This window comes from Xenopus laevis, chromosome 7L, assembly GCF_017654675.1.
Source record: "Xenopus laevis strain J_2021 chromosome 7L, Xenopus_laevis_v10.1, whole genome shotgun sequence".
In the NCBI taxonomy this organism is placed as follows: domain Eukaryota; kingdom Metazoa; phylum Chordata; class Amphibia; order Anura; family Pipidae; genus Xenopus; species Xenopus laevis.
The window spans coordinates 121,810,670-121,838,045 of record NC_054383.1 but is presented as its reverse complement, the minus strand read 5'-3'; the positions used below and the strand labels follow the sequence as shown (position 1 = coordinate 121,838,045).

Below are 27,376 nucleotides of genomic sequence, written 5' to 3'. Positions count from 1 at the left end.
ATCTTGTAACTTTGTTATACATCTTTACAAGACTAAGACTGTGCACATGCTCAGTGTGGTCTGGGCTGCTTAGGGATCGTCATAAATGATCAAAACAGGGAAACAAACAAAGCTGCTTGAGTTCTGCATGGCTGGAAAGTAAGGCGGGGGCTCCCCCTGCTGTTCATAAGTATGATTGTTTCCCTGCAGAGCAGTTAGGGACCGTCTGACAATTCCTATCCACAGCAGTAAATGAAGGGAGAATTTCACTGCATACAGTCAGGTTTCTTGTAAAAACAGTACACATTTTTTAAATAAAGTATATTGGAGATAGATTTCTTTTTCATTAAAGATAGTAAAAATGGGATTTTATTTTTTTGCCTTTACATGCCCTTTAAACGTCTTATTTTAGTAATTTTAGTTCCCCATTTCTCCCATCTACTAAACTCCCTATACTCCATACTTGGTTGGAACTCTGGATTTTGTAATAAGGTTTGTAATATAAATGGGGTTTTTGTCAATCCATATTTTAATTTGTTTTTATGCCAAATTTTCAATGTAGTGCCCACTAAGGGGTGTTGTAGTAGATCAATTGGTATTTTGTTTCTGTCTATAGATTATTTTCAATTGGGTGTCCTACTGTATCTTCTCCAATTCACACCAGTCTTTTGACTTAGTGCTGTCGTACCAATCCCAGATCCGTACTAAATGGGCCGCTACATAATAAAGGTAGGGATCAGGGAGTCCTAGGCCACCTTTTTCTTTTGGAGTTCTTTATACTTCATTTTTTATTCTGGGCGTCTTTCCTTTCTGTACAAACCTAGATATCATTGTGGAGAAAAAAAGCTGTTTTCAGATAGATCACCAGAAATAACGACTTTTTCCAATTACTTTCTATTTTCTATGTGTGACTGTGTTTCTAATATTGAAGTGTAAAGTGTCATTTTTCACCTTCTAAAGCAGCTCTGGGAGGGGGGGGGGCGCCGACCCTGTAAACTGGTTTTAAATTGATACATTTAGGGTCCAATTCACCAAGCTCGAGTGAAGGATTCGAAGTAAAAAAACTTAGAATTTCAAAGTGTTTTTTGGGCTACTTCGACCATTGAATGGGCTACTTCGACCTTCGAATGGAAGGATTCGAACTAAAAATCGTTAGACTATTCGACCATTCGATAGTCAAAGTACTGTCTCTTTAAGAAAAAACTTTGACCCCCTAGTTCGCCACCTAAAAGCTACCGAACTCAATGTTAGCCTATGGGGAAGGTCCCCATAGGCTTGCCTATGGTTTTTGGTCGAAGGATAATCCTTCGATCGTTGGATTAAAATCCTTCGAAACGTTCAAAGTATATTCGAAGTCGAAGGATTTTCATTCCCAGTCGAATATCGAGGGTTACTTAACCCTCGATATTCGACCCTTGGTGAATTTGCCCCTTAGTTGATACATTTCTTATCTTTGTCCCTGCTGAGCAGAATCTCTGGGTTTCATTACAGACAGCTGTTAGAATTGATACAATAGTTGCTAATACTCCAGAGATGCTGCTGAGAAATGTATCAACTCAATAATGCAAAATTGGAACAGTTTAGAGTCTGCAATTGAATTACTGAGCTGCCAGACTGAGACACCGGAGACATTCAACTTTAAACTTAGATTTTGGAAAAACAGTAAAAAATAAATAATGGAAAGTAATTGAAAAAAGTCTTTATTTCGGGGGAACAATCTGAAAACAACTGAACTGAAAAAAGGCGTCCCACCCCTGCTTAGCAAGCAATCATTTGCTGTGAATGTCAGCTGCAGTGCTAAGGATATCCGCTACATTTATTAGAAAGCTGCTTCATTCTGCATCTTTTATCAAAGAGAAATAATATAGATTGCAAATAATAGAAATAATAGTGTCGAGAACCCACTGTATTCTGACGTGTAGTAAAGTAAGGCTTTTGCAGAAAATGAACAACAAACAAGTTCATTTGGAATAACTGCAAATACAAAAAAAATAAAAAATAAATCAAATACTAGATCAATAACAGGCTCAACTAAACTGTCTATGAGATCTTTAATTGTTATTTTTGTAAAAAAAACCTGATATATCTGTAAAATAGGCAGATTGCAGAAATGTGTATGTGTTCTTGGTTTCAGACATCTCCTGGAAACAATCGGGGATGTAAGATAGGAGTAATAAGAAACAATCTAGCAAGAAATACAGATTTGAAAAGTTTTTTTTGTTACTAAGGCCCAAACTACAAACAGCCAGACTTGGAGACCAGTCTTTGTAAAAAAGGGTCAGAAGGCAGCTTAGCTGTAGTATATATTTTGTCAAAGTCTTCCTTTTAGTATCATTGTCGGGGGCATCGTGGAAATGCGAAAATCAACTCCTATTCGTCATTTCTGGTTCAAGGAACTTTCCATTCCTTTTCCTTCTTTGTTTCCTTTCAGTGGGGTCCGAAAAGGTTCGCAACCCAGAAGAAGGCAGTTTGGTGTTTTATGCTGGTAAACTGAGCTTCTTCCCCTTTAGAACTGAAATCAGAACAAAAACACAACCGTTACTATACATACCGAAACCATCGAATTCATGAAACTATACATGTATGATACAAAGAGCAAAATAGTATCATTAGCAGCTACAAGTATGTTATCCAGAATGCTCAGGACCTGGGGTTTTCCAGATAATGGATTTTTCCGTAATTTAAATTTATACCTAAAGAAAGTCATGTAAACATTAAATAAACCCAATAGGCTGTTTTGCTTCCAATAAGGATTAATTATATCTTAGTTGGGATCAAGTACAAGCTACTGTTTTATTATTGCAGAGAAAAAGGAAATCATTTAAAAAAAATCTTGATTATTTGGATAAAATTGAGTTTATAGGAGACTTTTTTTCTGTAATTCTGGGCTTTCTGGATAATGGGTTTCCAGATAACGGATCCTATACTTATACTACTTGAAAGTTACATACATCTGCGGCCCAACTGAGCTATCTAAATACAATTTCCTTCATGACCAAGTTAAATACTTAGGGGGTTATTTACAAAAATACCAATTTATTTCATATTTTATTAATAAAAAAAAAAACACAACCAAATCCCCATGGCCCATTTGATCTAAAATAACCCAAATTAATTGAATTGCACAAAACTAGATAAATTCGAACGAAATCTTGAATTGCTTCTCAATCTCAATTTTTTCGACATTTTGCCTGAAAACCCCGAAAAAAAGTAGTGAAAACCCACCAAAGACCCCAATAACTTCAATTTGAGATAGGTGCCTCTCCTATTAAATTATACATTACTTTGACAGGTCTGAAATGGCAGATTCCTGTAGTGATCGTCATTTTCGATTAAAAAAAAACGTAAATATCGTGCATAAATATTCCGCAACGGAAGATTCCTCCAACTGCTCATGCACCCGAAAATGGCGATCACGACAGGTAGAAGACCAAAGGAGACAATATGGCTGCTGTGAACTCCGCTGGACAGGACCTGCAAGGAGGGGTAAGTAGAAAGTTAGAGGCATTTGCCCAGGGTGCCAGGTAGGCCAGGGGGGAGGAGGGCCTATTTAGGGTAGGGGGGAAGGTGGATGCAAATTAGGGGGTTGAATTCTCCTTTAAAGGGGAAGGAAACCTAGTCGGCGCAAACCCCCCCCTCCCGTTTGTTGCCCACCCTCCCTCCTCCCCCCTGGCCTACCCGTCCCGCTGGGCAAATGCCCCTAACTTGTTACTTACCCTTCTGCGCAGGTCCAGTTCAGGGAGTTCACAGGCGACATCTTCTTCCACGCGATCTTCTTCCTGCTTTGAACGGCGCATGCGCAGTAGGATCATTTCGCCGGTACGATCTACTGCGCATGTGCGTGACTTTTGGCGCATGCGCAGTAAATGCGTACCGGTGAAATTATCCTACTGCGCATGCGCCAAAACGCCGTTCACAGCAGGAAGAAGATCGCGTGGAAGAAGATGTCGTCTGTGAACTCCCTGGACTGGACCTGCGCAGAAGGGTAAGTAACAAGTTAGGGGCATTTGCCCAGCGGGACGGGTAGGCCAGGGGGGAGGAGGGAGGGTGGGCAACAAACGGGAGGGGGGGTGGGGGGTTTTGCGCCGACTAGGTTTCCTTCCCCTTTAAAGCAACCATCATTGCCATTCCTGAACTTGAGAAAACCTTATGTTTATGCTCCAGCTACCACCCTAGGGGCAAATTTCCTAACCCATGGAAATTCGCCAGCGACGGCTTCGCAGCCATCGCAACACTTCGCCAGGAGTAAATTTGCTGGGACAACACTAAGTCACTAAAGTGCAAAGTTGAGGCTAGGGCGCAGTATGCTGGCAAATTTTCGCTAGCATTACTTCGGCAATCAAAGCGAAGATGCGCTAGCGTCGTCTAATTTGCATACGGCGGGAAATTATAACGTTGAATGGACGTATATGTTGAAGCAACACAATTCCAGGTAAACTTAATAAATAAAAGATTTGTTATAATGCCCTACACATGAGCCCACTGTATAGTTTATGTTCCATATGTTAGAAAATGGAGACGGGAACCCAGTTACCCAAAAAAATTTAAACAGACTTTTGCACTCTGAAATAAAGGAAAAGGCGCCAGCGTTTTTTGGGACTTAGAAAAATTTTGCACTAAAAATTGAGGAAGTCCTATGCACTCCATTGCACTTCACCTGATCTGAGCTGGCGAACGCAAGTCTGGCGAATGAGGTAACGTTCACTAAAATCCGCATCTTAGTGAATTTGCGGAGTTAAGTCCATTCGCCAGAGCGAAAATTCTAGTGGACTTATTCTCTAGTGGACTTGAGGTATGTAGATCCAAATTACAGAAACATCCGTTATTTGGAAAAACCCCAGGTCCTGAGCATTCTGGATAACAGGTCCCATACCTGTATAGAAAATCCTGGCTAAAACACTAACAGAGAGACCCTTCAGCAAGAAAAGCAGACTTAAAATTGCCTATTGCTGTACTGCATATAAGGACAGATTTATCAAGGGTCGAATTTCGAAGTGGAAAATACTTCGAAATTCGACCATCGGATAGAATCCTCCAGCATTCGAATTCGGAGGATTTTATTCATCGTACGATCGTTTTCCAATCGTAGTACAATCGTATTTCGAATCGTACGATTCGAACGATTTTATCGTACGATTTTCCTTCAAAACCCAAAAACTCAGAAATATGCTCTGGCAGGTCCCCATAGGCTAACATAGCACTTCGGCAGGTTTAAGTTGGCGACGTATTGAAGTCGAAGTTTTTTTAAAGAGACAGTAATTCGATTATCGAATGGTCGAATAGTTTAACGATTTTTATTTTCGAATCGAAGTCGAAGTAAATTTGAAGTCGTAGTATCCTATTCGATGGTCGAAGTATCCAAAAAAATTACTTCGAATATCGAATTCTTTTACTTCGAAAATTCCCTCGAATTCACTTGATAATTCTGCCCTTAAAAAGATGATAGCTTTGAAGTGGATACATTTTTCATTTTCTACCCTCTCCAAATGGATACTTTTGGTGAACTGAAGACTTGAATCGAGTACTCGACTGACATAACTTGCAAGAGGTGGTTATAATTCCAAAACATCCTGACTTCTTGGCTTCAATCCCCAGATACATTTACCGCATGAATATTTTAATACCAGCTGGATAGCTAATCTCCTTGTTTCTTTAAAACAAAGAACAAAAATCAGCGGTAATGAGCTCTCTATACCCCTCTCCCATTCACCCCTTTAACCCAAAATAGTTACGTATATAAGTATATTATGGAAGGGATTTTATCTTTGCATTAATGTTCTAATTAAATGGGAAATATCTTGAATATAAGCTTTATCATACTGCAACTTTCTAAATACAATCAATTAAATATTCTGTACTGTTTCTGAAATAATCAAGTTTATCTTCACTATCCCTCTCTCAGCATCTGTTTCTCTTCATTCTGTCTTCATGCAGCAGTTGGGTGTCAGATATTCATTGACAGTTAGATCCAATATATCTTATAGGGGGGGCTCCTTTCCTAGCAGATGTATTAGAGCTCACTCAAATAACTGATTCCAGTACAAACAAAATCTAACAAAATAACTGCCTTTTGCACAAATCCTGCATGTAGAGAGACATGATGTCTGGTGATTTTAATAGAGTGAGCTCTAATACATCTTCTAGGCAAAAGAAACCCCCCTATAAGATATATTGGATCTAACTGTCAATGATTATCTGACACCCAACTGCTGCATGAAGACAGAATGAAGAGAAACAGATGCTGAGAGAGGGATAGTGAAGATAAACTTGTATTTTTAGAAAACTTCGTATTTCTGTATGCTGAAGCTTATATTCAATTTTCATTTTCGCCATAGTTCCCCTTTAATAATGTCAGAAGAACCAGGACATCAGAAACATGGAGTAGTTTCAATGTTGCTATGTGTCCTAGGGAGCTCAAGCAATAACTTAATAGTTCTTCAATTCAGAAACCTCAGCCTCACATTGAAACCCTTGGTACTTTATGAAAAAGAATTCCTCCTGCTATTTTACTAATTGTTTCCCTCATTTCCTCCCATCCTCTTTCTTGTATACTAATGATGAACAAGAGAACGGTCTTAAACTCTGCGCATACTGAGACTGCTTGTCGTTAGTAAGGTATGTCCTTGCATAATAAGGCAGGAAAATTAACAATCTCAAAAGACAACATTGGATCTGCATGGACATAATTAGTTCTCTAATTTATTGGATATGCAGGTACACAGGAGACAAGGCAACTCTCTGCTGTCGTTTACATAAAATATCATCAGCTTAGCGCCGCTTATTAATTTATGTTGCTTACAAGTTTAAATGTACTCAAATGACAACACTCACTCAAAATAAGACATCTATGGTTGTGTAAAGTCTGTATATTCTTCTTCCTTACTTTGTATTTTGATTACTGTATACCTTGATCACTGCCCTATTTTTCTTTCAGAAGGCTGTAAGATTAACATTTTTTGTGATTGTTGGTGCCCGTTAGCGGGTGTTTGTTGGTTCTGGTATCAGCGGTGATTGTTGTTGCGCATTAGCGGGTGTTTAGTGGTGCCCGTTAGCGGGTATTTGGTGCCCGTTAGCAGGTGATTGTTGGTTCTGGTGTCAGTTAGCGGGTGATTGTTGGTGCTGGTGCCCGTTAATGGGTGCTATTGCCGTTAGTGGGTGATACTTGGTGCCCGTTAGCGGGTGATAGTTGGTGCCCGTTAGCGGATGTTTGTTGGTGCGCGTTAGCAGGTGTTTGTTGGTTCTGGTGTCAGCGGTGATTGTTGGTGCCCATTAGCGGGTGTTTAGTGGTGCACGTTAGCAGGTGTTTTGTGCCCGTTAGCAGGTGATTGTTGGTGCTGGTGCCCGTTAGTGGGTGATACTTGGTGGCCGTTAGCGAGTGATAATTGATGCCCGTTAGCGGGTGATTGTTGGTGCCCGTTAGCGGGTGATTGTTGGTGCCCGTTACTGGGTGATTGTTGGTGCCCGCAAGCAGGTGATTGTTGGTGCCTGTAAGTGGGTGACCGTTGGTGCCCGTTAGTGGGTGTTTGTTGGTGCTGGTGCCATTTGGCGGGTGATTGTTGGTGCCCGTAAGCAGGTGACCGTGCCCGTTAGCGGGCAAATGTTGGTGCCTGTTAGTGGGTGAATGTTGGAGCCCGTTAGTGGGCGTGTTTTGGTGATGGTGCCCATAATTGGGTGATTGTTGGTGCCAATAAGCGGGTGATTGTTGGTGCCCGTTAGCAAGTGATTGTCGGTGCCCGTAATCTGGTGTTTGTCAGTACCCGTAATCTGGTGTTTGTTGATGCTCATTAGTGGTTGATCATTGGTGCCTGTTAGCGGCTGATTGTTGGTGCCCGTTAGCGGGTGATTGTTGGTGCCCGTTAGCGGGTGATTGTTGGTGCTCGTTAGCGGTTGATTGTTGGTGCTCGTTAGCGGTTGATTGTTGGTGCCTGTTAGCGGGTGATTGTTGGTGCCCGTTAGCGGGTGATCATTGGTGCCCGTTAGCGGGTGATCATTGGTGCCTGTTAGCGGGTGATCATTGGTGCCCGTTAGCGGGTGATCATTGGTGCTGGTGCCCATTAGCGGGTGACTGTTGGTGCTGGTGCATGTTAGCAGGTACCCGTTAGCCAAGTATCAGTTATAATTCTTTTTATACATTAGTATAATATTGTTCTACCAACATGTGCTAGACACTACTGTAACATTAACCATATGAGATATTCTATTAAGCACTGTAAATGTTACGTAAAAACAATGTTATGTACACAGATCATTATAAATATTTCCTATGTGCCTAGTACTAAACGACAATTAACTTGACTTGAGTAGTTCTGCTTGCAACAGACTGTACAATACCCCAACCCTAATTATTCAGTGCCCCGACAAGCAAAAGACGGGAGAGCCACTAGCTGTCTTCATAGCAAGAGAACCGACTATTTTTTTAATAGCTCACGTTTTTGTATTCTACTGCATACTAAGAGTTGAAGTCAATGCTGGATAACAAATTAGGGAATACGAGGGTGAAAGTAAACAACATTCAATGTTAAACTTACCCTTGGAATCATTAAATGAATATATTTGTAATTGATAATATTTGTATCGCATAAAAAGCATTTAATGAACCACCTTTTGCAGGACTTGGTTTGGCCACATCCAAACAATCCACACTCTTTATTGTTATGTACTTTTAGGGTCGAATAGTGAATTCTAATGTTCGAGTTTCAAACTTCACACATTCGAATTTTAACCCCCCTATTCAAATGTAAATTTGAATGTGAGAGTTATCACACCTCAACCATAGAAACAGCCCTAATTTGAATATTCACCACCTAAAACCTTGCCGAGTTCATGTACAAGTCAGTGGCAGAGATCTGTTGAGCCAATTAACGATGTTAATAGCCTTCCTGGCATTCAAGGTTTTTTTTCGGGAGAAAATTCTGATTCGTACCAATTCGAATTTTAGGGTCAAAATTATTTCATCGAATATTATTCAATTTTTTTCTTAAATAACCTCCCAGTTGAACTGTGAGTTTTTTCGAATTTAAAAAAATTCACATGAATTTTCGAAATTCGACCTTTGATAAATGGGCCTCCCCGTCACTGGCCTGCTGAATAAACTGAATAAACCAACTTGTATTTAGCTGATGGCATTTTAAGGGGAATTGCTCACAGCTGATTATACAAAGTAGCCTTTGCGTTCAGAAGTTTATTCTTATAAATACTTGTGCAATTTTATGTTCTGCCAAACTGGGTTGCATCTTTCTTAGTACAGGTTTGGGATACACCGAATCCACTATTTTGGATTCGACCGAACCCCCGAATCCTTCGCAAAAGATTTGGCCGAATACCATATCTGCATATGCAAATTAGGGGTGGGAATGGGAAAACATTTTTTACTCCCTTATTTAAAGTCACGCAATTTCCTTCCCCGCCCCTAATTTGCATATGCAAATTAGGATTCTTTGGCTGGGCAGAAGGATTCAGCCGTATCCGAATCCTGCTGAAAAAGGCAGAATCCTGGCCAAATCCTGAATTGAATCCTGGATTCGATGCATCCCTAGTACAGGTATGGAACCTGTTATCCTGAATGCTCGAGACCTGGGGTATTCCAGATAACGGATCTTAACGTAGTTTGGTTCTTCATACCTTAAAGGGGTTGTTCACCATTGAGTTAACTATGATGTAGAGAGTGATATTCTGAGACAATTTGCAATTGGCTTCCATTTTTTATTATTTGTGGTTTTTGAGTTATTTAGCTTTTTATCCAGCAGCTCTCCAGTTTGCAATTTCAGCAATCGGGTTGGTAGGCTCCAAATTTACTAGGGATGCACTGAAAATAGTGGATTCGGTGCATCCCTAAAATTTACCCTAGCAACCATGCACTATTTGAATAAGAGACTGGAATATGAATAAGAGAGGCCTGAATAGAAAGATGAGTAATAAAAAGTAGTAATAACAATACATTTGTAGCCTTACAGAGCTTTTGTTTTTTTAGATGGGGTCAGTGACCCCCATTTGAAAGCTGGAAAGAGTCAGAAGAAGAAGGCAAATCATTCAACAGCTATGTAAAATAAATAATGTAGACCAATTGAAAAGTTGCTCAGACTTGGCCATTCTATAACATACTTAATAAAGTTAACTTAAAGATGAACCACCCCTTAAAGTCTACTACAAAATCATGTAAAAAACAAATAAACCCAATAGGCTGATTTTGCTTCCAATAAGGATTAATGATATCTTAGTTGGGATCAAGTACAGGTATGGGACCTGTTATCCAGAATGCTTGGGACCTGGGGTTTTCTGGATAAGGAATCTTTCTGTAATTTGGATCTTCAAACCTTAAGTCTACTAGACAATCATGTAAACATTAAATAAACCCAATAGGCTGGTTTTGCTTCCAATAAGGATTAATTATATCTTAGTTGGGATCAAGTAAAAGCTACTGTTTTATTATTACAGAGAAAAAGGAAATCATTTTTAAAAAATTTGGATTATTTGATTATAATGGAGTCTATGGGAGACAGTCTTTCCATAATTCTGAGCTTTCTGGATAACGGGTTTCCGGATAATGGATCCCATACCCGTACCAAACTTCTGTCCCTGAGGGAGGTGTTGGGCTCCCCTGTATTAAGTGTATCATTTACTAAAGAAATGTTTTCAGAATTGATTTCTCCTGCAACTGTTCATAACAATGGCACATTGCTGACACTTCTTCCTTACTTACCTTTAGTGATATACAGGTAAAAGAAGTCGCAGTACAGCACAGTCTGTACCAGCCCAGCAACAATCGCAATGAGATCAAAGAATTCCTCAAACTGGTAACGCCAGATCCAGTTGAAGAGGTACAGTGTGCGGTAGATTCCCAAAGCAAAGAGATAATGACTAGTGATGGTCTCGGCTTCCCCCGTTTTGCTGACCATGAAAAGTTGAGGCAGAATGGCGACAGATTCAAGGTAGATAGAAAAAGTCCAAAGGATCTGAAAGAGAAAAAGTGGGCCGATAACATTAAAAAAAACAAAAAAAAAACAAAGTAAAAATAAATTAAAGGGGTTATTTAACTTTAAATTAACCTTTAGGGGCAGATTTATCAGGGGTCGATGTGAATTCTAAGGAATTTTCGAAGTAAAAAAATTCGAAGTAATTTTTTGGATACTTCGAGCATCGAATAGGATACCACGACTTTGAATTTACTTCAAATTCGATTCGAAGTAAAAATCGTTCGAATATTCGATCATTCGATAATCGAAGCACTGTCTCTTTAAATATAACTTCGACTTCAATACTTTGCCAAATTAAACCTGCCGAAGTGCAATGATAGCCTATGGGGACCTTCTACAATCATTTTCTAAGTCTTCACACATCAAAGGAAAATCGTTCGATCAGACGCTAAAATTGTTTGATCGAAGGATTTTACTTCAATCGTTCGATGGCCAAATTCTTTGAAAAATGCTTTGACGCCGAAGTATTTCAATTCGATGGTCGAATTTCAAAGTATTTTTTACTTCGAAATTCGACCCTTGATAAATCTGCCCCTTAGTATGACATAAGACATTATGGGGCAGATTTATTAAGGGTCAAATTGAAAATTCTATTTTTTTTTGGTCAAAACTGTCAAATTCGATATTTGGGAATTATCTTTTTCAAAAATTTGAATTTAAGATTTGTCATAAGAATTCGAATATTTGCCAACAAAAACATGCAGAATTACTGTATAAATCAATGGCAGAGGCCCAGTGACCAATTTGGAGATGTTTGTCGCCTTCCTGACATTCTATTTTTTTTTCGGAGAAAAAAACCTCAAATCGAGTTTGATCAAATTCGAATAGAATTCGATTTGAGTTTGAAGTTTTTTTTTGGGTCGTTTAAATTTGTCCGAATTTCTAAAATTCGATTTTATTAACAAGTTTCCCCAAGTCGAATTTCAAATTCAATCGAATTTAAGGGAGTTTTAAATTACTTACTTGCCAGGGTCAGTGACCCCCATTTGAAAGCTGGAAAGATGTAGAAGGCGGCAAATAACTCACAAACTATAACAATTAAATAATGAAGAGTAACTGCAAAATTGCTAGGAATAGGACTTTCTACAACATAATAAAAGTTAGCTAAAAGGTGTACTACAGGTATGGGACCTGTTATCCAGAATGCTTGGGATCTGGGGTTTTCCGGATAATGGATCTTTCCGTAATTTGGGTCTTCATGCCTTAAGTCTACTAGGAATTCATTTAAACATTACATAAACCCAATAGGCTGGTTTTGCTTCCAAAAAGGATTAATTATATCTTTGTTGGGATCAAGTACAAGTTACTAATCTCCCCAAACTGCCTTCCCTGCCTCCCCGCCGGCTAGAATGCCAGCGGGGTGGCATCCGGAGCGCTTCATTTTCCGAAGACGCCTGAAGTTGCCTCACGAGGAAACTTCGGAACACGAAGCGCTTCGAATGCCATCCCACAAACGATTTACATTCTAGCAGGCGGTAAGGCAGGGGAGGCAGTTCAGGGAGATTAGTCGCCCCGAAGAAGTGGAGATTTGTCGCCGGGCAACTAATCTCCCCGAATTGCAGCGTGTCTCTGCCCTTAAAGGCTAACTAAACCATAAAAATGAATATGGTTAAAACTGCAATGTTTTATATACTGCACTTATTGCACCAGCCTAAAGTTTGAGCTTGTCAATAGCAGCAATGATCCAGGACTTCAAACTTGTCACAGGGGGTCACCATCTTGGAAAGTGTCTGTGACACCCACATGCTCAGTGGGCTCTGAGCAGCTGTTGAGAAGCTAAGCTTAGGGCTCGTCACTAATTATCCAGCAGAAAATGAGCTTCCCCTGTAATATAAGCTGATGCTACAGGTTTGCTGATTATTAAATTCTGATGCTAATTGCACTGGTTTCTGTGCTGCCATGTAGTAATTATCTGCATTAATTACTAATCAGCCTTATATTGTGACATTTCTATTCTATGTGTACTGTATATTGTGAGTGGGTCCCTAAGCTCAGTAAGTGACAGCAGCACAGAGCATGTGCAGTGAATCAGCAGAAAAGAAGATGGGGAGCTACTGGGGCATCTTTGGAGACAAAGATCTTTACTGCTAAAGGGCTGTGGTTGCCTTGGGCTGGTACAGAAGCACAAAACATAATGTACAACATTTCTAGCGACTTCTTTAGTTTAACCTTCCTTGTCCTTTAAGTTCAACTGGAATCATCAAAAGCATGGCACGTCTGCACAACCAAGTCCGGAATAAGTGTATTTTTATATAGCGACAGACAATTGCATCAGATCATTTTGTTTCTTTGCAGCAATCTACGGAACAATGTCACTTCCAACACTTTACCTCTAGCGGAGTGAAATCATGGTTTACAAGAAATGACAAAATTGCCGTTGGGACAATGAGGAACTCCACGCGGAAAGTATCATGGTTCCCGTCGTAAGTAGCTTTAAATTTGCTGTATATCATCCATACTGTGGCATAGGAACTGGCAACGTACACCACCTGAAGAGATACAAATTGAAATATTAAAACAAGGAAGCAACGTTTCCCCAAAGAATTTCTTTGCATTAAACGGGTAGTTCACCTTCAATTTAACCTTAAGTGTGATGTAGAGAGTGATATTCTGAGACAGTTTGCAATTGGTTTTTATTTTTTGTGGTTTTTGAGTTATTTAGCTTTTTATTCAGCAGCTCTCCAGTTTGCAATTTCAGCAGTCGGGTTGCTAAGGTCCAAATTTACCCTAGCAACCATGCATTGATTTGAATAAGAGACTGGAATATGAATAGGAGAGGCCTGAATAGAAAGAAGAGTAATAAAAAGTATCAATAACAATAAGGGGCAGATTTACTAAGATCGAGTGAATTTTCGAAGTTAAAAAAGTTCGAATTTCGAAGTAATTTTTTGGGTACTTCGACCATTGAATAGGGTACTACGACTTCGAATTTACTTCGTTTCGCAGTAAAAATCGTTTGAATATTCGACCATTTGATAATCGTAGTACTATCTCTTTAAAAAAAACGTCATACCAAATTAAAGCTACCAAAGTGCAATGTTAGCCTATGGGGACCTTCCACGGCACTTTTCTAAGTTTTTTTGGTCGAATAGAAATCCTTTGATCGATCGCTGAAAATCGTTCGAATATTTTGATTCAAACTATTTAATCGCTCGATCGTACAATTTCTATTCGATCGTTCGAATACACTAAAAACCGCTAAAAACTATTTAATCGTTCGATCGTACGATTTCTATTCGATCGTTCGAATACGCTAAAAATCCTTCGACTTCGATATTCAAAAAAAAATTGCCGCACGTCTGAATTTTTTTGACACCCATAGACTTTAATGGGCATCGGCAACGAATTTATGGTGAAGCGAAACGGGTCAAATTCGCCCATCCCTACTCACAACACGTATTAGATAGAGAATGACATTAGCTTGCATCCCTGCTGCCCTTCCTCCATATTGCGGTTAATTGTTCGCCGTTGAATTAACTTTTAGTATGATGTAGAGAGTGATATTCTGAGACAATTTGCAATTGGTTTTCATTTTTTATTATTTGTGTTTTTTTAGTTATTTAGCTTTTTATTTAGCAGCTCTCCAGTTTGCTAGGTTGGCAGTCTGGTTGCTAGGGTCCAAATTATCCTAGCAACCATGCACTGATTAAATTGAGAGACTGGCACATGAATAGGAGAGGCCTGACTAGAAAAATGAAAAATAAAAAGTAGCAATAACAATAAGCCTTACAGAGGATTTGTTTTTAGATGGGGTCAGTGACCCCCATTTGAAAGCTGGGAAAAGTCAGAAGCAGAAGGCAAATAATTAAAAAATGATAGAAAAATAATAATGAAGACCAATTGAAAAGGTGATTAGAATTGGCCATAACATACAAAAAAATAAACTCCAAGTTGAACCATCCTTTTAAAGCTCACTGAGTTGTCCTAAACTAAAGTCTATATTATAAATAGCTTTAAAAAGGGGCTGCCCCACACAGGACCCCCCTAGTTTTTTGTGTCAGGCATCTTGTCATTATATTCCCTGCAGAGTTTATTATTCCATTTTTGCTTTATTATACGACACTGTAAGCACACAAGCAGATAAAGGACACAGTTGCTCTGTGCTGGGAAAATATGATTATTGCTTCCAACTCCAATTGCAGCAACAAATATGGAGTCATTTTTAATGGATACTCAGTGGAGAAATCTTTTGCATTTTAACACAACTGCTGGCTATGGAGAGCCTGATGTTACTGGACTACAACTCCTATCATGCCTTAACCCTTAATAATATGTTACGTTATTGTTAGATTTGTAGCCCAGCAGCAGTAACGTGTGGTTGATTAGTATCCTGAAGGGCAGAGACACACACTCAGATTCGGGGAGATTAGTCGCCCGGCCACAAATCTCTTCTTCGGGCGACTAATCTCCCCAAACTGCCTCCCCTGCCTTCCCGCCAGCTAGAATGAAACGCGAGATGGCACTGGGAACGCTTCGTTTTCCGAAGTGTCCTCGTGAGGCAACTTCGGAAAACAAAACGCTCAGAGTGGCATCCTGCTGGCGATCTTCATTCTAGCGGCAGGGAGGCAGTTTGGGGAGATTAGTCGCCGGGCGCCTAATCTCCCCGAAACAGACCCTACAGCAGAACATTTCATTTGGTAATTATTGTAGTAATGTTTCCAAATCTGGTGGACATTTTTCTTACAGTTTTCTGCTAACAGGAACACCGCCCAGGGGTCTCAGGTAAGTGATTATAATCACCGGAGAGGAGCCTAAAATGAGCACTCCCCAGTGATTTAACCTTTCCTTCTCCTCACAAACATTATTTTAAAACGGTTGGCAAAATACTTGAGTTTAAGGAGAAGGAAAGGCTTCGTGCTTTTAGGGGTGCCAAATGTTAGGCAACCTCAAGTGATTATTCTATTGACTTACCTGAAAACCCAGGCCGGAGCTCCTATCAGCAGAAAACTGTACCGGCCCAGGGTTATTCCAGTAAGCACCACGGATCAATCTTCCTCCGGCTTCCTCTTTCTTCGCTTGGTTTGCACATGCTCAGTAGAACGAAAAGCCAAACTTTAACTAAAAAGTCGGCTATTTCGTTCAACTGCGCATGTGTCTGCCCCAGGAAATTTGAAGAAAGAAGAAGCCAGGAGAGGAATCGATCCGTGGTGCTCACTGGTATAACCCCGGGCCGGTGCAGTTTTCTGCTGATAGGAGCACCAGCCTAGGGTTTCAGGTAAGTCAATACAATCACTTGGGTTCCTAACATTTAGCACCTCCAAGTGTACAAAGCCTTTCCTTCTCCTTTAAAGGGGAAGGAAACCTAGTCGGCGCAAACCCCCCCTCCCGTTTGTTGGCCACCCTCCCTCCTCCCCCCTGGGCTACCCATCCCGCTGGGCAAATGCCCCTAACTTGTTACTTACCCTTCTGCGCAGGTCCAGTCCAGGGAGTTCACCGACGACATCTTCTTCCACGCGATCTTCTTCCTGCTTTGAACGGCGCATGCGCAGTAGGATCATTTCACCGGTACGATCTACTGCGCATGCGCGTGACTTTTGGTGCATGCGCAGTAGATCCGTACCGGCGAAATGATCCTACTGCGCATGCGCCAAAACGCCGTTCACAGCAGGAAGAAGATCGCGTGGAAGAAGATGTCGTCTGTGAACTCCCTGGACTGGACCTGCGCAGAAGGGTAAGTAAAGGGTAAGTATAGGGGCATTTGCCCAGCGGGACGGGTAGGCCAGGGGGGAGGATGGAGGGTGGCCAACAAACGGGAGGGGGGGTTTGCGCCGACTAGGTTTTCTTCCCCTTTAAATGTATAAGCATGATATAAAGTCTAAAGAAGGGCAAACAATGCAAACTTTTATGGCTTTCCCCCCCACTGAACATCACTTAGAACGCTTGCAAAGGGAAAAGGATACACACATTGTAACATCACAAGGCACTATCTGCGGGAAGTGTTAGAATAACACAACGTTGATTCTTTATCATGAATCCGGGAACGTAAATTCAGATTATGGTAAATGGCGGATGTTACAAACAGGAAGACAAAAACCTTTGAGCATCATTTTTCTTTTCCAATGATGAATGAAGTCACTGTGAAATGATGAATGTTCCCCCACGTCACAGAAAATTCTATGCTAAACCAGCCACCGGTTCCTAATGCTTTGTCTACGATTTGTGTCTTTATTTAATGCTCTTTTCTGAACCGTAACTCGCTGGATACAATTTACAGCAATGCCTTTGATGTTCTATCGTCTATAGACTTTTTGTTTGTTTTTTAAACTAAAAAAGCAAATAAAATAATTGTTTAACCATTTGAGTAACTATTAAAGGACAATGAATTACGTCACTTTGCTCTTAAATAGTCTCCCAGTTCTTGTTTAGTGTTTTGTAATAATTTGCAAGACAACATTTTCTCTATTTGTCGTTATTTCGTAATTTGCATTTAAAATTGCTATAATTAAACTGTCATGGCAAATTCTGCAGCAAGTGAATATAATGTCAAAAATAGCTGCAACTTAAAATGTACAAGAAAGTCTGAATTAGTTATTCCATCTCGCTGTCATTATCCACTATTGCCTAAGAGCGGTTAAAAAAAAAAATCACAGATAATTTTAAGGCCACTTTTATTTTGTTATAGTGTGACCACTTCTAAGCAACATTTCAGTTGGTCTTCAGTTTTTTTTCTTTTACTGGTTTTTAATGGTTTAAACTTCTTTTTATGACTCTTTACAGCTTTCAAATGAACCTGACAGCCAAAAAAACGCTGGTTCTGTGATGCTTCTATTTATTGTAAATTCCTATTTTTTAGGGATGCAACAAATCCACTATTTTGTATTCAGCCGAACCCCTTAATCCTTTGAAAAAGATTCGGCCGAATACATAAAAACAAATTCTAATTTGTATATGCAAATTAGGGGTAGGAAGGGGAATTTTTTTTACTTCTTTGTTTTGTAACAAAACGTCACGCGATTTCCCTCCCCCTAATTTGCATATGCTAATTATGATTCAGATTCGGGTTGACCGGGCAGAAGGATTCGGCCAAATTCGAATCCTGCTGAAAAAGCCAGAATTTCGAACCGAACCCTGGATTCGGTGCATCCCTATTTTTTTTCGTAGTACAGTAGTATGATGTAGAGAGAGAGATATTCTAAGTTAATCTTTCCCAACTATAAAGTTGTTATCAACATTCAAATTCAAAGAGTGGTTAAAAAAAAAATCACAGATAATTTAAGTCAACTTTTAGTTTGTTTGATTGTAGAGTGACCACTTCTTAGCAACATTTCAGTTGGTCTTCAGTTTTTTAATTTTATAGGTTTATAATTGTTTACTGCTCTTTACAGCTTTCAAATGAACCTGGCAGCCAAAAAACGTTGGTTCTGTGATGCTTCTATTTATTGTAAATTCCTATTTTTTAGGGATGCACCGAATCTACTATTTTGGATTCAGCCGAACCCTCGAATCCAAATCCTGCTGAAAAAGTCAGTATCCCGAATCCAATCCTGGTTTTGGTGCATCCCTACTATTTTTCTTAGAACAGTAGTAAGATGTAGAGAGAGAGATATTCTAAGTTAATTTTAACGTGAACAACCCTTTATCCTCTGAAGAGGATATGACACCCTAGCTACTAAACTTTCCCAACTCTAAAGGGGTCAACAGTCAAAATTTTTTGCCGATAAATATTGACTTCGAATTCTGAAGCTCAATAGTTAAGATCTTCCTGTAGAAGTAAATTTTTCAATTCAAAATTTCAAGATTCATTTGAAATTTGGCAGACTCATTGAAAATGATAGGTAAAAGCGTTTCGTGGCGTCTCGCCACTTCTTCTTCTTGCTTCTGAAGAAGTGGCGAGATGCCACGAAACGCGTAAAGCGCACGATCTGTCCAAATTCAGATACATTGAAACTTCTATTTTTTAACATGGATTATTAAAATATATATCTTTAAATACTCTACTCCTGGTGCTCCGTAAGTTGTTTCTTAGATCCCACAAACAGGCTTGTAAAAGAACGAGAACTTTATTTAGGCCACAAAATAGATAAATACATAGCCATACACGTTTCGTGCCAGTGGGCACTTAATCACAGCTTATGATAAAGTGCCCACTGGCACGAAACGTGTAAGGCTATGTTTTCATCTATTTTGTGGCCTAAATAAAGTTTCTCGGTTCTCTTACAAGCCTGTTTGTGGGATCTGTAAGTGCCTGCCATTTTTCTTCTTTAGTTGGATACTAGGGATGCACCGAATCCACTATTTTGGATTCGGCCGAACTCCCGAATCCTTTGCAAAAGATTCGGCCGAATACCGAACCCTAATTTGCATGTGCAAATTATTGGTGGGAAGGGGAAAACATTTTTTTATTGTTTTGCGACAAAAGTCATGTGATTTCCCTCCCCACCCCTAATTTGCATATGCAAATTAAGATCTGGTTTGGCCTAGCAGAAGGATTCGGCCGAATCCGAATCCTGCTGAAAAAGGCCGAATCCCGAAACAAATCCTGATTCAGTGCATCCCTATTGGATACCTCCACCTTGAGCTGTAGGTCTGGGGCATGAGAATCCAGGCCCCACATATTACTGGTGAGATAAAATGTTTTTCCTTCTATAAATAAATGTCACGTGAAGCAGAAGCAGTGCAGACTTAGGTCCCGAATTCACTGTGCGTGTGTCTGCCTGAACCCTCCAGACCCGCAGGTATTGGGCAGGCCCGAACATGACTAATAGATATATTTATATAATATACAAGAGTGCAGAAGTCACAATGTTACCTTCATGGATGTATTGTAGAAGGAGATAAAGTTTGTGAACAGATCGAGATATCGTGTCGTGAAAACAATGGCAAAGAGCAGCTGACTTTTCCCAGAGATACCTGGAGGAAAGAAACCGCAAGGGTTAACATCAAAGCATTTCGTGTGTCATATTTCTGTATTATTTTTTTTAAAAAAAAAACAGCTCTTCCTTCAGATACAAGTGGAGTTATAGAACTAATGTAAAACAGGGCAGTTCTACTCTAGAACCAATCACCAAGCCCTACGGCACACTAAGAATTTTTCCGTCGGTGGAAAAACTGGGGTGGTGAAACGTCACGTACATACGTGTGTGAAGACAAGAGGGGAATCAATGTAATGATAAGTATATGATTTTATCATATTGTCCCGATATCAATCATTTCACATGCCAAAATCGGCCCGAGTTTGGCCACCTTAAAGGGGTTGTTCACCTTTTAAACACTTTTTTCAGTTCAGTTGTTTTCAGATTGTTCACCAGAAATAAAGACTTTTTTCAGTTACTTTCCTTTATTTATTTTTTACTGTTTTTCCAAAATCTAAGTTTAAAAAGCTGAATGACCCTGTCTCTGGTTGAGTCCTGCAGCGGGTACCCACGGGTTATCTGCAAAAACATGCGATACCCTGCGGGTTGCGGGTAGAAATTCCGGGTGCGGATATAGATGTGGGTCGGCGGTTCTGCGGGTTTGTGGGTGGCGCTGCAAGTATTCTCAATAGAGATTTTTACTCTTTTTTTCTGATCACGTCTACTTCCAATGATGTCACTTCCGGTTTACAATGATAGCACTTCCTGATTCTTGATTGTCAACGGGGCCGGGTTGCGGATAAGGTACTTGCGGGTTGGGTATCGGGTGCAAGCGGGTAAGAATGTGGGTTGCGGGTCCGGGTTGCAGATTGCAGGTTGCGAGTACGGGTTCCAAAAAATGGACCCGCGCAGGACTCTAGTCTCTGGTGTTTGAGTCTGGCAGCTCAGTAATTCAGACGTGGACTCTGAACTGTTACAATTTTACAACATTTAGTTGATCCATTTCTCAGCAGCATCTCTGGAGTATTAGCAACTATTGTATCAATTCTAACAGCTGCCTGTAATGAAACCCAGAGATTCTGCTCAGCACGGACAAAGATAAGAAATGTATCAACTAATGTATCCATTTAGAACAGTTTACGGGGTCGGCGAAAAATGTCACTTTACACTTCAATATTAGAAAAACAGTGACAGAGTAATTGGAAAAAGTCCATTTCTGGTGATCTGTCTAAAAACATCTAGTTGTTTGAAGGTGAACAACCCTTTTAACATGAGATAAAATCTCCTAAGGGCTGTTTATCAACAGTAGGGTTGCACCAAATCCACTATTTTGGGATTTCGCAGAATCCTTCATGAAAGCCGAATACCGAGCTGAATGCAAAACCCTATTTTGCATATGCAAATTAGGAAAAGGAAGGGCCAAAGAGAAAAAAAGTCGAATAAAACATTTTTTACTTCCTTGTTTGTGTGACGAAAAGTCGCATAATTTTAAGGATTCGGATGCGATACAGCCAGACACTTGGGTTTGCCTGAATCGGAATCCAGCTAAAAAGGCTAAATCCCGAACTGAATCCTGGCTTTGGTGCATCCCTAATTTGTCACATGGGACCCAGAGAAAATGCCATTTTAGCTCCACCCGAAATCCGACCATGTTCCCATTTAGAACAAACATGTATAGGGCACTGGTCTATAGGAGGCGTCCCTTTGTTTTTATCTACTCTTTCTCTAACAACTGTAAATCAGGGAGATAGATACAACCCACTGACACTTCTCAAAGTCATAAAATCTGTGAATAATGTCAAATGATAGCTCTCACATACGCTCCTCAAATGGCACCAGAGAGAACATTTCAGAGTAATATCTCCTAAGATTCACAGCTGCAGTACAGGTATTGGACCGGTTATCCAGAATGCTCGGGGCCTGGGGGTTTCCGGATAAGGGATCTTTCCATAATTTGGATCAAGGTCTACTAGAAATTCATTTAAACATTAAATAAACCCAATAGGCTGGTTTTGCTTCCAATAAGGATTAATTATATCTTAGTTGGGATCAAGTACAAGCTACTGTCTTATTATTACAGAGAAAAAGGAAATAATTTTTAGAAAATTGGATAAAATGGAGTCTATGGGAGATGACCTTCCCATAATTCGGAGCTTTCTGGATAATGGGTTTCCGGAATAACGGATCCCAATCTACTGGAATACAGCCAATTCACTGTACAATTTGCTCAGTACTGCTATTATACTGCTCCTCAGCAGAAATGCAGGATTATTCATCTAGCAACTAGAGATGGGAAAAAATTTGCAGCGCATATAAAAAATTTTGACACCCATAGACTTTAATAGGCGTCTGCGTCATTTCGTCGGCGGCAAATTTTTGGCGACCTAAATCGGAGATCCGCTCGTTTGGAGACGTCAACAAACGATCAAATCTCTCCCCAATATGTCCTCCTTGAGGTGGGTGATATCGGACTGATCTATTGTGGGCCCTGGGGCCCAACGATCGGATTAAAACGAAGAGAATACAGGCAGTCAGATTGAGGGCTGTCTCATAGAACTGATGTGGTCCTTGATCCAACGGGATTTTTAAACCTGCCAGATATCGATCAGGGAAGGACGTCGGAGGGCCCCATACGCTGCCCAATAAACTGGCAACTTAATCTGATGGCAGTTTATATCTGTTCGTATATGGGGGGGGCCTTTAGGGTGGCTGTTCCTCCTTCGGAAAGAAGGATGGACCCTGCACTCAGCTTCTCATTCTCATCACAGACAAACCTGCAAAATGAATCACCATTCCCCTCTAGATGGGGGTCACTGACCCCATCTAAAAAAAAAAATGTATTGTTATTGCTACATTTTATTACTCATCTTTTTATTTGGGCCTCTCCTATTCATATTCCAGTCTCTTATTCAAATCAGTGCATAGTTGCCAAGTGAATTTGAACCCGAGCAACCAGATTGCTGAAACTGCAAACTGGAGAGCTGCTGAATAAAAAGTGAAAAATAACTCAAAAACCGCAAATAATAAAAAATGAAAACCAATTGCAAATTGTCTCAGAATATAACTCTCTACAACTTACTTAAAGTTAATTTAAAGGTGAACAGCCCCTTTAAGAACTCCATTCAACAAACAGATAGTGAAATAAGAGCAAAACCACTTGTTTGCTGTATCGTTATATCATGCATGCAGGGAATGCAGTTACTGTTTGACCAGCCCCGTGATGCATCTGTGCACATACAAGGCGCTCGTATCTCTCCCGCACCATCCCTTAATATCTAAGCTATTTATTTCCCCATTCTTTAATTAAAGGGGACGTTTAAGCATATCAATAATTTGCTTCGTTATAAATTGAGGCAATTATCTGAAAAGTAATTGTTCTTTTCATTTGTATCTAGGAAAAGATTAATGTCCCTGCCCAGGGATAATATTGAAATTGGAGGGTTTTCGGATTATGCGAGTGCTGAGGGTCGGAAAAATGCCAACAAAAAGATCTGAGAAGACGACAGGAGGAGGAGAAAGGTTTTATAAAATAAAGTTTAACTGCAACTAAACCTATAGCTGTAATACTGTGTGCCCTACGAACCAGGATTTCCTCTTTCCCCCTCCTCTTCAATTGCGTTTGCCCGGTGTTGGTTAGAGGGGTCTGCACCTCTCCCAATAGCATACAAAGGGGCAAATTCACTAACCTGCGGAGTTGCGCTAGCGCAGGCTTCGCCGCACTTAGCCAGACGAAGTTTCGCCAGGGCGCCGCTAATTCACTAAAATCCGAAGTTCTGAAAAGAGTAGCGAAGTTGCGCTAGCGTTAATTCGTCAAGGAAAGCGAAGTTACGGTAACGATGCCTAATTTGCATACTGCACCAAGTTAAAGTACAATGGTCGTATATGTAGCAACAAATACATTACACTACACAAGCCTGGGAAAATAAAAAATAAAATAGAGGTGTTATTTTGCCCTATACATGTGCCCACTGTATAGTTTAGGTGCCATATGTTAGGAAATGTAGGGGGGAAGGAGGGTACCCACAAATTTTTTTTATCTTTTTCAGCCTATCACCCTTAAAAAAAGGAAAAGATGCCAGCGTTTTTTGGGACTTAGAAAAAAAATGTTCAACTTTTTTTGAAGCAATCCTATCTACTCTATTGCACTTTGCCTGGTCTGAGGTGGCGAAGGCAAGTCTGGCGCAAGAGGTAACGTTCAGTAAAATGCGCACGTTAGTGAATTAGCGCCTGGCGTAATGGTGCGAAGTAACGCTAGAGTAGGTCCACTTCACTAGCGAATTTACGCCAGCACCCGTTAGTAAATCGGTGAAGTAACGAAATAATGTCACGCTGGCGATTTTGTGCTAGCATTAGGCACTTCGCACTTTAGTGAATTTGCCCCAAAGAGGTTGTACCAACCACACGAAGCCTGCTGTAGCGGGGCGAACCCCTGCATGTGTATTAGCGTCAAGTGATCAGATAGCTGTAATCTGTAGATACTGCTTCTTGCCACGTAGCTATAGGTTACTAGAAGCGGAGCGACCCTTTCCTCTGTTACATAACCTAACAAACATGGTACACAGTGGGGTAAACTTGTAGAATATGCAATACCCACAACAAATCTGCGCAATAGGCATCCCTAGTAACTTTAAGCAGAAGGGCAGACAGAGTGTAGGTCACTGCTCTCAGTGTATTTGATGCAGGCTGGGCGAAGCGGGTCCTCTCTATGCCCCATATCTCTAGATTTTAAAAGGGTTGTTCACCTTCAGACAACTAGATGTTTTCCTTTAGATCACCAGAAATAATTACTTTGCTCTGTGTTACCGTTTTTCTAATATTAAAGTGTAAAGTGTCTTTTTTCACCTTCTAAAGCAGCTCTGGGAGGGGGGGGGTCGCCGACCCTGTAAACTGTTCTAAATGGATACATTTAGTTGATACATTTCTTATCTTTGTCCCTGCTGAGCAGAATCTCTGGGTTTCATTACAGGCAGCTGTTAGAATTGATACAATAGATGCTGCTGAGAAATGTATCAAATAAATGTGGCAAAATTGTAACAGTTTAGAGTCTGCGCCTGAATTACTGAGCTGTCAGACTCCAAACACCAGAGACATTCAACTTTCAACTTAGATTTTGGAAAAACAGTAAATAAATAAATAATGGAAAGTAATTGAAAAAAGTCTTTATTTCTGGGGAACAATCTGAAAACAACTGAACTGAAAAAAGTGAACAACCCCTTTAAAACTATACCCCCCAAAATGAATAATTTATATCAAATTAAGTAGCAATTTAAAGAATCTTAGCAAACTGGAATATATATTTAAGTAAATCTTGCCTTTTTACATCTCTTGCCTTGAGCCACCATTTCGTCTCTGTGCTGCCTCAGAGATCACCTGACCAGAAATACTGCAGCTCTAACTGTAACAGAACTCTGTTAATTGGCTTATGTGACCTAACAAGTATGGTTTGTTTGTGTGCACCGTGGGGATGCACCGACTCCACTATTTTGGATTGGGCCGAACCCCTGAATCCTTTGTGTAAGATTCGGCCGAATACCGACCCGAATCCGAACCCTAATTAGCATATGCAAATTAGGGGTGTGAAAAGGAAAACATTTTTACTTCCTTGTTTTGTGACAAAAAGTCACACAATTTCCCTCCCCAGCCCTAATATGCAAATTAGGATTTGGATTCGGTTCGGCTGGGCAGAAGGATTCGGCCGAATCCGAATCCTGCCGAAAAAGGCAGAATCCCGAACCGAATCCTGGATTCGGTGCATCCCTAGTGCACCGTGAATCCCTACGGTCCCTTATTTTTTTTTAAATGGCATTTTTCTATTTATGATTACCCAATGGCACATACTACTAAAAAGGTGTATTATTATGAAAATGGTTTATTTACATGAAGCAGGGTTTTACACATGAGTTGTTTTATGCAATATCTTTTTATAGAGACCTACATTGTTTGAGGGTATAGTTTTCCTTTAATAAGATTGGCTTGTGTGCAGTCCCGTGCAGCAGAGCGGTGGATTGACGAAAATGTGAAAGCAGACGTTTACAGCCTGACCTCCACACTGCTCCGCTTGCATGTGACTGCACGCAAGGGAATCTTATTAAAATGAACAGATAGGTGGCATGGAGAAGACCCGCTTCTCTCATCCTGTACTAAATACACAGACTGAGAACAGTGGCCTATACTCTGTCTGCCCTAAGAGCAGAATTTCCATTTCTTAATGGGTAGAGATTTCAACTGCACCTCCCACACCCAGACCAACTATGATGCAAGTGTGGGGGCAGGTTAAGGAATGGCAGCAGCCCATGGTTTGCACATCTAATCTCTTTACTATAAAAAAAACCCAAGAGCTATGAACAACCTGTAAAATATATCCTTATAATACACAAAAGCCATGAATATCTTGTAAATGATATCCTTATAAACGTTGAGTTCTGATGTCATCAGTTATAAACGGTGAGTTCTGGTGTCATGATGTCACATGACTCACTGAAACTTGTGTATTATAATAAATAAAGTACCCCCGTTGCCAAATATGAGGATATTAGAAGTTAACTCGTAACCTTCGGCCTCGTGTTTTTATATGGTCATGAAACTGCTCGGTTACTTATAATATTCTTATATTTTACAAGAAGGGGTACTTTATTCACTATATAATATATATATATATATATATATATATATATATAGACCCCCCCAGTGATGTAGATATGTATGGAAGAATTAGCGATCCTTACAACCCAGGAATACCGCTGATCTGTGCCACACCTGTGACTGAACTACATCTCTCAGCATCCTCCAATATCAGAAGGAGTCTCCAGCTGTGCTGCTCATGTTAAACTACAACCCCCAATCAATCAGTCCAACCACATGTGGAGGGATCTACGAGAAAACGGTCATTGTTAGCAAACCACACCCCCACCCCATCAGCACCAATGTCAAGCCGAGTTGTGGCACTGCTGCAAAACTACACCTCCCATCGCCCCCTCCAACTGCTCTGCTCACTGAGGCACGCTGGGAAATGTAGTCCTATAACAGCGGCGCTATAGGTGGCCTATATACAGTGATACATATTATACAATGATCATCATTATTATTATTAGTGGGAGGTTTGTATGGAGCTGCTTACCGGCACAGGACCTGGATTTCCAGATCTTCAGCAGGAGGATGATGATGGCAGAGAGATGGGAAATATCCCCGAGGAACCTAAAGATATTCATGACTGACAGGCGCGCTGATTGGGCTACTAACGAGGGGGAGGCAGGGGTCCTTACTCAGTGCTGTAACTACAGTCTATGTTATACAGTAGCCGGTTTTTGGGAGAGGGACTTAATTCAGCGCTAGGCCCTGGCTGGAAGAAGGGAGGCACCGTGCCGGCAGCTATAGCTCCCCCTACAGGAACCAGGAACTCACATCTCAATCCCTGGTTCTGCTGCGCAGCCGCTCTCCGTCATACTGATCGCTGCACTACATCTCCCGACATGCCGCTACCTTGGGATCTATGTGAGATGGCGCTGGGAGCTGTAGTCCAGGCAACAGGTAGGCGGCCGTATAAGTGTTGCTGGCAGTGATTTTATTATGACAGAGCGGACGCCTGGTTGGATTAGTGTAGGGCGGAAAGAATTACCTGGATCCTCAGCGTTA

At 40.5% G+C, this 27,376-nt stretch overlaps 1 protein-coding gene across 1 annotated transcript; it reads right to left on the bottom strand.

The window, feature by feature from the left end:
• Window positions 1-1,867: 1,867 nt before the first annotated feature.
• On the bottom strand, window positions 1,868-27,030 carry kdelr1.L (KDEL endoplasmic reticulum protein retention receptor 1 L homeolog). Its single transcript, NM_001094107.1, is given in 5 exon segments — window positions 1,868-2,491; window positions 10,679-10,931; window positions 13,283-13,441; window positions 19,702-19,802; window positions 26,862-27,030. Coding segments are annotated over 5 exon segments (639 nt in total). The 5' UTR covers window positions 26,953-27,030; the 3' UTR covers window positions 1,868-2,456.
• Window positions 27,031-27,376: the final 346 nt, after the last annotated feature.